At 49.9% G+C, this 13622-nt stretch overlaps 1 protein-coding gene across 1 annotated transcript; it reads left to right on the top strand.

Moving 5' to 3' along the window:
- The first annotated feature begins 599 nt into the window (after window positions 1–599).
- On the top strand, window positions 600–12406 carry LOC110549374 (solute carrier family 22 member 20). Its single transcript, XM_021638515.2, has 10 exons — window positions 600–976; window positions 1060–1163; window positions 1894–2048; window positions 3368–3536; window positions 4399–4522; window positions 4904–5019; window positions 9493–9707; window positions 10819–10927; window positions 11040–11246; window positions 12025–12406. The coding sequence occupies exons 1-10, from the start codon at window positions 602–604 to the stop codon at window positions 12119–12121; spliced, it is 1671 nt and encodes a 556-aa protein (XP_021494190.1). The 5' UTR covers window positions 600–601; the 3' UTR covers window positions 12122–12406.
- Window positions 12407–13622: the final 1216 nt, after the last annotated feature.

The raw sequence follows: 13622 nt of genomic DNA, 5'->3' as shown, positions 1-13622 counted from the left end.
CAGCTTTATTTACTTATCTGTCCGTGCCATAAGGTATCTGCGCATATGTGCACAGATGGGCATGTACTTATACATGACATGGCACTTTGCAGAAGTCAGGAGTCAGCCTCAGGCGCCTGAGGAGCCTTCCTCCTTATCCTGGGGAGACAGGCTCTTTCTCACTGGGACCTGGGCTTGCTGATTAGGCTCGCCTGTCTGGCCAGCACGCCCCATGGCTCTGCCTCTGTAGTGCTGGGATACAGCGCAGGCCACCATAGCCCCCTTTTTAAGTGGGTTCTGGGTTTAAATGCAAGGCTTTCATGATTGTAAGGCACTTGAGCACTCTTCGGACTCAGCTTTCTCCCTAGTACCCAACCCTTGGCTTTTCTAACTCAAGAGGTCACAGATGAAGACGGAACTGGAGCAAGGGCCTGGGGGAGGGGCACCCTGCAGATGTGGGCACACTTAGGCCTCCTGCAAAGTGTAACTGGATCTCTCTGAGCCGCAGTATAGAAGGCCTGTGTGATCCTAACCCCTGGCCTGATCCTCCCCCTCCCGGTCCCTTCCCCAGCCTTTTTACATAAGACCTGGGCAGGCTGAACGGAGTATAGGGTCCTTAACCATGGCCTTCACAGATCTGCTGGATGTCCTGGGGGGTGTGGGTCGCTTCCAGTTTGTCTATACAGCCTTGCTGCTGCTGCCCTGTGGCCTGCTGGCCTGCCACACCTTCCTACAGAACTTCACGGCTGCTGCGCCCCCTCACCACTGCCAGCATCTCGCCAACCACACAGAAGCTACTGCCAATGACTCAGGGGCCTGGCTGAGGGCCACCATACCCCTGAACCAGCACGGGGTCCCTGAGCCATGCCAGCGTTACAGAGAGCCTCAGTGGGCTCTTCTGAAACCCAACACTTCCTCCCACGAAGTGGCCACAGAGGGCTGCAAGGATGGTTGGGTCTATGACCGAAGCATTTTCCCATCTACCATCGTGATGGAGGTCAGAGGTGGGTGGGTGGCTCGGGGGGCTGGGAGAAGGCTACTGAATAAGGACACAGGTTAGCACTCCTCTCTCCTCAACAGTGGGACCTGGTGTGTGAGGCCCGTACCCTCCGTGACCTGGCTCAGTCCATCTACATGTCTGGGGTGCTGGTCGGGGCTGCCTTGTTTGGTAGCATTGCTGACAGGTGAGCCTTAGGGGCAGCCCATAAAAAAGGAAAAAAAAAAGAAAACCTTACATTCATCTGTATTCTTTGTTCCCTTCCTTCCTTCCTTCCTTCCTTCCTTTCTTTCTTTCTTTCTTTCTTTCTTTCTCTCTGTGTTTTTTTCAAGACACTGTTTCTCTGTGTAGCCCTGGCTGTCTAGAACTCACTATGTAGACCAGGCTGGCCTGGAACTCACAGAGATCCACCTGCTTTCCAAGTGCTAGGACTGAAGATGGGCACCACCACTGTCTGGCTATTTCTTTCCTTTCCCTCCTTCCTCTTTTCCGTTCTGTGTGGATGTGTCTGTATGTGTAGACATGCAATGGGTTTGTGTTTTTCTATTAATTTGTTGAATTTCTGATCTTTGTGCCCCTGCTTCCCCAGTCCTGAAATCATAGTCATGGAACTCTTCTCAAAATCTGGGTCTTTTCAGAATCTCTACCTTGCCCAACCCGGGAAATCTCTCGGTCTCTGATTTTCTTCCACACATGCCCCTCTACCCCTGACCAGCCTTGGCCAGCAGTCCTCAGTCCTAGAGTCCCGGCAGCTGCGTGTGCTGGTTAGAGGGGTAGATTTTTTTTACTGGGCATCTCACCTTCCCCTTGATTGCTTTGGTGTCTCCACCAAGGCACAAATATCAGGCACAGGCTTTGCTCCGTTGGGGGTGTCTGGCTGCCTTGGGATTTCCTAACCCCTCAGTCTTTGGGTTCAGGTTGGGCCGCAAGGCCCCACTGGTCTGGTCGTACCTACAGCTGGCAGTTTCGGGGGCCGCCACCACATACGTCGGCTCCTTCAGCGCCTACTGTGTCTTCCGGTTTTTGATGGGCATGACCTTCTCCGGCATCATCCTCAACTCTCTTTCCCTGGGTGAGTCCAATCTCAAGGCGGGCCCAGGGAGGCTGTGGTCATGAAAAGGGTCATGCTGCCATCATAGGACAGCTTTTAAACTTTCGTTTTCTTGTAATTCTCATCTAGAAACCTCAACTCAAACCCTCCTACCCAGGGGTCTGGGTTGACAGACTGTGACCCTGGCAGAAGCGGGCCGTCCCTGGTGGCCTTTCTTGGGTCTGGGTTTCAGTTTACCGATCTGTGATCTGAAAAGGTCAGGTTGATTTCACTTGAGAGTTACTCAAGAATAGCCATTAACTGTCTACAATGTGCCAGGCCCAGGTGGGGGTCACACAGGACCATAAGGTAGGATGGTCTCCAAGGGAGCCGGGTATAGTGGCCCACACCTGGAATCCCAGCACTTGGGAGGTGGAAGCAGGAGGATCAGAAGTTCAAGGTCATCCTCAGCTACACAGCAAGTCTGAGGCTTCCCTAAGCTGTGGGAGTCTGTAAGTGAAAGGGGGGCACGGATAGGTTCACACATTCGAGGCTAGCCCGATCTAGATAGTGAGTTTCAGGCTAGCCAGAAACTACAGAGCAATGAGACTTCTTTTTTTTTTTTTTATAATAAATCTATCAATCAGGTGGTCCCAAGGGCTACAGAGAGCCCTCACACTGTATGGCTCCAGGGAAGGTAGGCTCCCTAAGCTGCAAAGGTTCGTCATTTCTTAGCTCCGTGGCAGAGGTTTGAACTCCTGAGTGCTAAGAGGAGTGTCACCCTTCAGTGATAACTGATAAGCTGGGACCTTTGGGTGGCCCTGGCGGAAGGCGTTATGAGGCGATAGAGAGTTCACTCTGGACACAGGCTTGCCACCTGTGTGTGCTGCTCTTAAGCTACATAGTTTGCTTCTGAAGACGCCGTCAGGCTCAGAGACTGCCAGCACCTTCAGCTCGCCATAGACAGGCGGGCCTTTGATTTCAGGTTGGGAGAAAGGCCTTGGGCCTAGATCATAGCCCCTTTTCTGCCTCTGTGTCCCAGCATTTGAACATTGAGAGGTGCAAAGTGTATATTGGGCCCCAGTAATTCAGTTCCACCTTCCAGAGGAGTAGGTGTCCAGCTGCAGCTTAGAGCAAATGCCTGCAGTCCATCAGCCTATCTCAGGACAGTCAGTCTTACCCTGAAGCCATTTTGGAGTCTGATGTCCTCTAACGAATGTCCTGCTATAGGCCACATAGGAATGTTATCTAGGTAGATCTTGGCGTGGGGTTTAACATGCCACAGCCATGAGGAAGGGGCAAGTGAGCTGAGCAGCTACGTGGTGGATGAGTTCCTCCAGCTGACTGCCTTTCCCCCACAGTGGTAGAGTGGATGCCAACCAGGGGCCGGACCGTGGCGGGCATCTTGCTGGGTTTCGCCTTCACCTTGGGCCAGCTCGTCCTGTCTGGCGTGGCGTACCTGATCCGCCCATGGCGGTGGCTGCAGTTTGCTGTCTCTGCTCCTTTCCTGGTCTTTTTCCTCTATTCGTGGTATGTCCAGCGGGGGTGTGGGGGTGGGGGGAGGCACATCTGTGTGGCTGAACCATTACATGGCTCCCTGATAGGTCACAGTGTGTAAATCCTGCAATGTGCTGGACACAGAGAGCAGAGAGATCATGAGGGCCATGGGGTCCCAGGTACTTATGAACAGCCTTAAGGAATCTTTGGCAAACCTCTTTCCTTGGCATGGGCCTCTGGATCTCACGAAAGGATGTTGCTTACACCAATTCCACTGTACTTCATAATAACCTATTGCATTTTTAAAGAGGGGAATTGAGGTACAGCCCAAAAAGGGAGCATGATTTTTTTTCAAGGCCACATAGCTAGGGTAAGAATCAGTTTTAATGCCAGGGGTGTCTTAGTTTTGAAGGATTCTTTAGTGATTCTCTGTATGATATGCTAAAAGAGAGAGAGAGAGAGAGAGAGAGAGAGAGAGAGAGAGAGAGAGAGAATGGGCAGGAAAGATGGTTCCACTGGTAAAGGCATTTGTATTCAAGTTTAACAACTGGAATTTGATTTCTGGGACCCATCCACATAGTAGAATTATATGTAAACATGTGTGTGTGTATACACACACACACACACACACACACACACACACACGAGAGAGACTACTGTGTTCTGTATGGTGGAGCACACCTGTTTTTCCAAAACTTGATGGGCAGTGGCAGAAGGATGAGGAATTTGGGGCCAGCCTGGGCTATATAGGGAGAACATGTCTCAAAAAAAAATCACAATAAAAGGATGTTGGCAGCTTGTGGAACTGAGACCCTGCCACTTGCCTTTAGGGTGTGGTAGAAGGCAATGAAGGTACGTAGAGATTGTAGGTGGCAATGGTCCTTCTGTACCCCAGGTGGCTTCCAGAGTCATCCCGATGGCTCCTCCTTCACGGCAAGTCCCAGCAAGCTCTGCGGAACCTCCGGAAGGTGGCCATGATGAACGGCAGGAGGCAGGAAGGGGAAAGGCTGACTTCGGAGGTAGGCAGCTGTGCGGATGGAGGGCTGGGGTAGGGTTTTGTGGTGCTGACGGCTTTGGCCTACACTGGGGTTCGTCAGCTTCCCAGGACTTAGCTGCCATCCTGGCAGAGAGGCTGGCAACCCTCGGGGCAGGCACAGGACGAAGCCACCAGCCATTGGGAGTACCTCTAATGCCACAGACCCTCAGGATGGTTGGGGGTGCATGTTGCAGCCTCCTCCCCACCACACGAGAGTTCCCCTGTGAGGAGGAGGAGGAGGATAAGGCCAGATGTCATGCCAAGAAACACAACTGGAGAGCTATTTTCTACTGATAAGATGTCCCCAGCAGTGAAATGGCACCCCAGAGCCCTCGATACCACTAATCACACATTCCTCACCCAGGTGGTGAGCTCCTACATCCAGAGTGAGTTTGCAAGTGTCCGCACCTCCAGCTCCATCTTGGACCTCTTCCGAACCCCGGCTATCAGAAAAGTCACCTGCTGTCTCATGGTTGTCTGGTAGGTGATAGGCTCATATCCAAGACTTTGACCCAAGGTGAGGACACGCTTTCTGCTCTTCTTGGCAAACTTTGTCCTTAAATAGTCCTAATGCGATGAACAGGTGAGTGTGTGAATTCAGTCTCATATCACACCTTTCGGCACCTGGACCTTATGGCTGGGGAGACCACTTGCTCTGCAAGTGTAAGGGCCTGAGTTCCAATCCCCAGCACCCGTGTAAAGAAGCTGAGTATGGCCTGGTGTGCCTGTAACTCTCGCTTTGGTCAAACTGGCCTTCAGGTTTGGGTTTACAGGAATAAGGCATCAAAAGATAGAGGAAGGCATTTGATGTTCTCCTTACATGGGCACAGACACGTGTATACATAAGCAAAGGCTATGTGTGCCGGCGCACGCGCACACACGCACACAGGGGCTGGAGAGATGGTCTAGTAGTTTAGAGCATTTGCTGCTCTTGCAGAGGACCCTGGTTCAATTGTTAACACCTATATGGTGGCTCACAACCATCTATAAATCTAATTTCAGGGGATCTAATGCCCTTTCCTGGACTCTGTGTGTACCAGACACATGGCATACATTCATTCATGTAGGCAAAATACTCATACACAAAATTTTTTTTTTAATTAAGGTTACAGCCAGCGTTGGGGGAGGGCACCCCTTTGGTCCTAATACCCAGGAAGCGGAGGTGGGTGGATCTCTGTGAGTTCAAGGCCAGCCTGGTTTACAAAGCAAGTTCTAGGACAGCCAGAGATACACAGAAAACCCCTGTCTCAAGACGATGACAACAACAAAATTAAGGTTACACCCAGCGCCTGCCTCTGAGTGAATGACACTATAGATGAGACTGTATGTTGACCTAGAGCGTCCACATTTGAGCACACACGTGGTGCACATAAACCCACACAGCTACACACATACATACACAAATGAAAACAAGTCAACAAAACTTTTAAAATTAATAAGGGGCTGGAGAGATGGCTCAGTGGTCAAGAGTACTGACTGCTCTTCCAGGGGACCCGGGTTCAATTCCCAGCACCCACATGGCAGCTCACAACTGTCTGTAACTCCAAGATCTGATACCCATAGACATACATGCAGACAAAACACCAACGCACATAAAATTAAAAAAAAATTAAATTATAAAAAATTAATAGGATAAACACAAAAATAATAAATAAGTTAATTTAACAAATACATAATTAACAAAGTTAAAAATGAACTTATAAGTTTATGTAATTACAATTATATTATGTTTATAACTTAACAAATAAATTAAAAAGAAGGCTTGGAATATAGCCCAGTCATAGAGCATTTATCCAGAATATAAAAGGGCTTGGGTCAATCCCTGAATGAAACAAAACAAAACAATAAATCAAGCAGTCTCAGGGAGGGATGGGCAGGAAAGAGATGCTCATCCTAGCCCTCTCTCCTCTGCACTGCCAGGACATTAACTATTCAAAGCTGACGTTTATGAGGCAGGAAGGCAGGCAACGATTTAGTACCTATTATAGTATGGTCCTTGTGAGGATCAAAGTGAAGGCATGCAAGGAGATTTCAGGTTTGTGGCCCCTTTCATTCTGTTACCTGATTTAGGGATGTATTTCCTGGGCTCTAGGAATAGAGAGGTATCTCCCACTCTGGAGATGGAGAGAGCTTGATGGTCAGGCTCTGGGCAGCAAGAGAGCCTTAGGGACCCCAAGACCCCACCCCTGGCTGAGCCTGCCCTCTGACATCCCAGCATCCCCTGCCCCCCTGCCAAGCCTGCTCTCTGATGTCCCACCATCTCTTTGCCTTCCTCTTCCTGTTAGAAAGACACAAACCACCAACTCCAAACTCAGAGGTTGAAAGACCTCTTTTGGATCCTTCTAGAAATAATTAGCAAAGACCCATTTTTGTTATGAAGAGAGGCAGCGATCCACAGCTCAGGCAAAGGTGGGGCCATAAGCCTTGCTGAAGATTCTCCAACCATCGGTACTCCCTGGCTTGGGTAGTTTTGGTTTATACAGAAATGCTTGGTCATTTTCAGGGCTCCCAGAAGCCCTGGAGCTTCACCAGGCCACATCTGGGTCCAACTGCACCATTTCTGGGTGGAGAGAGGCCCTCTAGGTTGGGCTAGGGTTGGGGCAGTACTTCGAGGATCCCAGAAGGCTGGGAGGGTGAAAATGGAGAACTGATCAGCTTGCACAAATGTCTATAAACCCTGTGGTCTCTTTTTGTGGCTAATTTCCAACTTACAAAAGCAACGCATACCCAGTGCAGGGGGGAGCAAGACTCTGAGGAAATGATGGCTTGAGTTTTGATCTCAGCACTACCATTTACTGTTTGATCCTGAACATGTTGACCTCTCTGTGCCTCAGTTTCCCCATCAGTCGTGTGACTTTTATAATAATACCCACAGTACTGTTGTGAAGATAAGAAGAGTGAATTACATAAAAGGGATACTTGCGATAAGAGTGAATGTTCTGGGTGATGTGCTTGCCTTTGAGGCAGTGGGACTCAGATTTCAAGGCTAGCCTGGCCTACACAGGGAGTGCCAGGCAAGCCAGGGCTACATAGTAAGACCCTATATTTAAGAGAGAGAGAAACAGAGAGACGGAGAAAGAATGTGCTCTCACTCTTGCTCTTCCCTGGAAATTTACCCCAGGGACAACATGCATACACACACACACACACACACACACACACACACACATAAACACACACACACATACACGTGTGCTCCTATAAAAATAGGTTAATACTCTGTTCTGCTCCTTTTTTTTTTTTAATTAACTTAGTCATATCTGAAATACCATTAAGCAAAGCCATGATTTGCAATAAACATTTGCTAAGCCAGTGAATAATGAGAGGATAAAGTAAGGAATGTGAGAGTTTTGTCAGGCACAGAGACGTCGGACAGTCAGACAGGAATCATGAAGAATATCTATCTAGTCCATGCTGCCTGTGTTGAGATCCAGCTTGACATGACTGCAGCCATCTTGAATGTGACCCCCACATTTGCCACGCCTGCACAGTCTCCCTTCATGCATCCAAACTCAGAAGTGTAAACAAACTTGATCGGGTAGTCAGCCAAGCATTTAGCGCCAAGCACTGACACCAAGAACCACTTCTTAACTGACATTTGATATGTAAATGGTTTTTTGAGACCGTCCAAGTACAGTCCAGTTGGCCCTGATCCATCTCAGCATAGTGTATGACCCCCTTCCTCCTATCGCCGGGCACCAAGACATGCTTCCTTCTGCAGGCCTAAAATAATCCTGGACTAGTCTGTCTCTTGGCACCTTTTGTCTTTAGTAGCCAGTTCTCTATTGTTGTTGTTTGTTTGTTTGTTTTTTCCGAGACAAGGTCTTTCTGTATAGCCTTGGCTGTCCTGGAACTTGGTAGCCAATTCTCATGCGCCAGGTATGAAGACTGAACATTTCCAGTATCGGTCCTACCTGGATGGAACCCCAGGTTGGTCGTGGTCCAGTCTCTCTGGAAAGATCGTTTCAGGAACAAAGCCGCTCCTCACTCTTCCGAGCTAGCTGTGCCAACAGCAGGGCTGGGAATATAAGCCGGATGGCTTTTCTCTGGATGCTCTTCAACTCCCTCAAAGGCCACATTACAACCGGGCTTTACTATCTTAAAGCAAAACCTACCAAGCATCACTACCCTGCAGGCTCAAGCCGTAGCTGGAGGCAGCCTGGGTCCCTGCACAGCGCTTACAAGGCCGAGTGGAAGGACTCTGTGTAGCTCAGCTCCTTGGCAGGGCCTTTGGGGAAGAATTCACTTGGTGGGGTTCAGCTCCCTGAAGCTGGAGGGTGGACGTCTCCCCACAGACTCAGTTCCGAGAGACCACCCACATTCCTGTCCAGGTGGCAGTCTCCGTCCCAATGGAGACGCTCACCTCAGATTGCTCTTCGCCTGGGCGAAGGGGCACACAGCTACAGCCTCAGCATGTGAGGAAGTGGAGACAGAAGAAGCAGGGGTTTAAGGTTAGCCTCTGTGTCTTCTTCCATCTTTATTTATTTAATTATTTATTTTATCACTGTTTGGTTTTGGTTTTTCAGTTCTTTGGAGACAAGGTTTCTCTATCCTGGAACTTGCTTTGTAGACCAGGCTGGCCTCAAACTCACAGAGATCTACCTGCCTCTGAGTCCTGAGTGCTGGGATTAAAGGTGTGTGCCATCACCTCCTGGCTTTTTTTTTTTTCTTTTCTTTTCTTTTTGAACTCCAGCACTGAAGTTGTACTGGCAGTGAAAGCCAAACACACCCACAGTTCAGAGCCTCAGCTCAGGGAAGGGGATGTTGAGGAAGAGATGTAATAGGAAATGATCTAAAGTCTGAGGAATGGGGAACCAGAAGATGCTGCCAAAGGTCTGGGGATTTGAACCCTCTGAGGGGAGGATCTCCAGGACACATATCCTGTATCTGTTGCCTTGAGGCCCAGACAGTGAGTTGTGGGTTGAGACAGGGCCATTCTGCCGCCTTTCCCAGGTTCTCTAACTCTGTGGGCTACTATGGCCTGGCCATGGACCTGCAGAAGTTTGGGCTCAGCATCTACCTGGTCCAGGCTCTGTTTGGGATCATCGACATCCCTGCCATGCTGGTTGCCACCACTACCATGATTTACGTGGGACGACGGGCCACAGTGGCCTCCTTCCTCATCCTGGCTGGGCTCATGGTTCTCACCAACATGTTCGTGCCTGAGGGTGAGTCAACCTGGCTGCCCCGTGGTAGCCAGGTAGACACGGGTTCCAGGGGCAGCGGGAGGCCCTCTGGAAAGGACCAGAAACACACCTGTTATTCTAGCCTTTGGAAGGCTGAGGCAAGAGAGTCGTCAGTTCTGGGCCAGCCTGGACTACAGAGTAAGACCCTGTCTCCAAAGGTATAAAAAGGAAACCTTGGTCACCATGAGAAAGAGGCATCGGTAGATCTGAGACAGAGCTGCTCAGATGTGGGTGATTTAGGGACTCTCCTCACCTGGACTCAAGATGCTCTCCAGCTAGCACCAACCCAAATCTGGTACCGTAATCTCTCTGACCACCTAATGCGGGTCATTTGCGCCAGGGTTTGCAATTTATAAACAGCGTCAGGACGAGCATGGTGATGACACAATAGTGAGAAGTGCTTACTGAGCACCAAGCACTCCGCACTAGCGACACGGGTCCCCTTTTAACAACCATGCAAAGCAGTGCAGAGTTTCCCTTACTGACAGGACACAGACGCTCTGGAATGGGAGGTCACTGTGCTAGGTCACCCACCTGGGTCAGAGCTAGGGTTTGAACGGAAGTCTGGCTCCAGATCTTGTCCTGTCTTTGCAGCAGGCCATAGAGTGACAGATGCAAAGGAGTGAGGAAGTATAAGCCAGATAGGGCAAACTGGGACTTCTGGATCCTACCCAGGAATGAAATGGTGGATAAGCTTTCACCTTCTCTGAACTTCCTGGACTTGTAGCTTTCTCTCTCTATCTCTCTCTCCTCTCTCTCTCTCTCTGTCTCTGTCTCTCTCTGTCTCTGTCTCTCTCTCTCTGTCTCTCTCTCTCTCTCTCTCTCTCTCTCTCTCTCTCTCTCTGAGACAGGGTCTTACTATGTAGTCCTGGCTGGCCTGGGACTCTCTTCTGTAGACCAGGCTGACCTCAAACAGAGATCTAGCCTTCTCTGCCTCCAGGGGATTAAAGGCGTGTGCCACCGGCTTCAGTACTTTCTCTTGTACCTCCTCCCTTGCCAGATCTTTACCCTCTGGCCCTCTTCCTAGTCCTAAGGTCCCCCCTTTTCCAGCCTCTGCTCCTCCCAGCTTCACCTCCTTCCTTTGCCGCTCTAGATCTGCAGACCCTGAGGACAGTGCTGGCAGCGCTGGGCAAAGGTTGCCTGGCCAGCTCCTTCATCTGTGTGTACCTGTTCACGGGGGAACTCTACCCCACAGAGATCAGGTGGGTATGAGGAGTGGTTCCCAGGCAGGGGCCCACTCTCCTCTCTGACACCCGCAGGCCTTGATCTTTGGGGGCCCAGACCCAGCTGCTGAGGGGTCTGTACTTCCCACAGGCAGATGGGAATGGGCTTCGCCTCTGTCAACGCCCGCCTTGGAGGCCTGGTGGCACCCCTGATCACCACGCTTGGTGAGATCAGCCCCTTCCTGCCACCTGTGTCCTTTGGCTCCACTTCAGTCTTGGCTGGGGTGGCTGTCACCTGCTTCCTGACTGAGACCCGAAATGTGCCACTGTTGGAAACCATTGCCGCAATGGAGAGAAGGTGCGTGTCCTCCAGCACTGTGAGTGTGAGGCCAAATGGGTTGTGCTAACCAGACATCCCTGGGGGTCAGAGGAATCTTCCATGGCTGTGCATAAAAACCCACTCTGCTGGCTTACCTCTCAACCAGAATAGGTCCAACAATGAAGGAAAAGAGTAAGAATAGAGGTAGACCAGGAGACCCAAGAAGGGAGGTGGAAGGGCTCAGGAGGCAACACAGTGGTCAAGTACTTGGTACTCTGTGATACTGGATGGTAGAGAACACAGGAAACCTCAGCACCGATAAACTGTTAGCACACACTATCAATTCCAGCTTTTGGGAGGCAGAGGCAGGCTGACCTCTGCGAGTTCAAGGCCAGCCTGGTCTACATAGTGAGTTCCAAGCCAACCACCGATAACTAATGAGACCCTGTTTCAAGCAAACAAAACAAAAACTGGAAAAAAGTGGTTTGAACACTGAGTTTTGTTTTGTTTTCCTAAAAATGAAACCAGTTAAAAGTAGACAGGTAGGGCTGGAGAGATGGCTCAGAGGTTAAGAGCACTGGCTGCTCTTCCGAAGGTCTTGAGTTCAATTCCCAGCAACCACATGGTGGCTCACAACCATCTATGATGAGATCTGGTGTCCTCTTCTAACATGCAGGTGTGCATACAAATAGAATACTCATATAAATTAAACAGACAGACAGACAGACAGTTTAATGGGCCAGTGGGCAAGTGACTAAAACAGGAAGGTAACAAAGGTTTCAGAATATAACAGAAATTTCTATTTGCCTTTGAGCAGAGTCAAAGAAGTCCATTCCAAAAGAGACACAGAACAGAAGAGTGAAGAAATTTCTCTTCAGCCGCTGGGGGCCTCTCCCCTCAAAGAAACCATTTAAGCTCCCAAGCCCCTGACCCTGAGCTGGCTACAGCTCAGCCTGTACTAGGAACGAGCATCCGAGTTCTCCTAGGGGACCCAGCGGTAGAACGGCATGCAAAGCCAGAGGTTATCTTGGACTTTCCTGAAGAGCCACACCCAAGCCCGAGCAGATGTACAGAAAGGGGAAGCAACCTGCAGGGACCGAAGGAGAGCATGCTGTCCACGGCGACAGAAGTGCCACTTTCCAGGTGCACAGCGACTTCAGTGCGCCACGGTTTCCCTGGCCAATGTTCTTGACATGTGCCCAACCCCCTCCCAAAAAAAAAGAGAAATTCAGAACTCACTCTTTTTCACTCCTTCGGACATTATGGGAGAAAAGTTCCTTTTTCCTGGGGTGTGGTGGAGAGATGGACAGTGTCTCCGAAGGGCGAGGGTGGGTCTTCTTGCTTATAGTGGGCATTGCAGCTGGTAGAATCGCCTGTGAGCAGTGAGAGCAGAGTCGGAGTGCGTGGACCCTTGCCTGTTGTTTGTACTTTGCAAACTTTGCAGAGGTGGGATCTGATCCAGTCTCCCAGAAGTCATAGGCGGGGCAGGCCCCTGACATTCGCAGCTTCTCTCCGACTTCAGGTCTGCACACAGTCCAGACTTTGGACATAGTCCCATGGCCTTGACCTGCAGTTGGCTTTGTCAGCCAAGCTGGCCTTGGACCCACAGAGATCTGTCTGCCTCTGCCTCACAAATGCTGGGACTAAAGGTATGTGCCACCTCACCTGGCCATATCTAAATTTTTTATTGTATTCCTAAAGACTCTGTATCTCAGCTGGGCACGTGATCTACAAAGCGAGTCCAAGACAGCCAGGGCTTGATACGCAGAGAAACCCTGTCTTAAAATTTTGTTTAGAAAGGCTGTATCTCTGAAAGTATGGCTGCCATCCCGACATGGAAGACATGAGTTCAAGAGACTGTCCTGACCAGAGCAATCTCAAGAGCTCTGACCCATGATTGCACAACAGATGCCTTCAGGGTGAGCGGGCCAGGCCAGCGAGCATGATTCCCACCCTGGTTCTGTGAGTCAGGAGCTCCCTGGATCTGCCGCTTTTCAACTGCTTTTCACTTAGTCAGTACACTAGAAAGGCCTATGCCTAACATCTCCAGTGCTGTAGAACACAAGGAATTTAAAAAAAAAGTAATTTTATTTCATCCAACATATTCTGAATATCATCATTTAAATATATTACCGGTTCAGTACAAACTTTTTTTTTTTTTTGAGACAGGCTCTTACTATATAGGTCCTGGATGACCTGGACCTTGCTCTGTAGAAGAAGTTGGCCTTGAACTCACAGATATCTGCCTGCCTCTGCCTCCTAGTGCTGGGTTGAAAGATGTGTGTAGAGATCATGGCCTCTGAGACTGTAAGTCACTGGGAAATTAGGACGTCCACACGAGATTTGTCTTTCGAATATGCCTGGTTTATTCACACAGACATTCCTTATATATCATGCTAATAGAGACCTTAGGCA

This window comes from Meriones unguiculatus, chromosome 1, assembly GCF_030254825.1.
Source record: "Meriones unguiculatus strain TT.TT164.6M chromosome 1, Bangor_MerUng_6.1, whole genome shotgun sequence".
Classification (NCBI taxonomy): Eukaryota; Metazoa; Chordata; class Mammalia; order Rodentia; family Muridae; genus Meriones; species Meriones unguiculatus.
The sequence above is the reverse complement of the archived record's forward strand: the minus strand, read 5'-3'. Positions and strand labels throughout refer to the sequence as shown.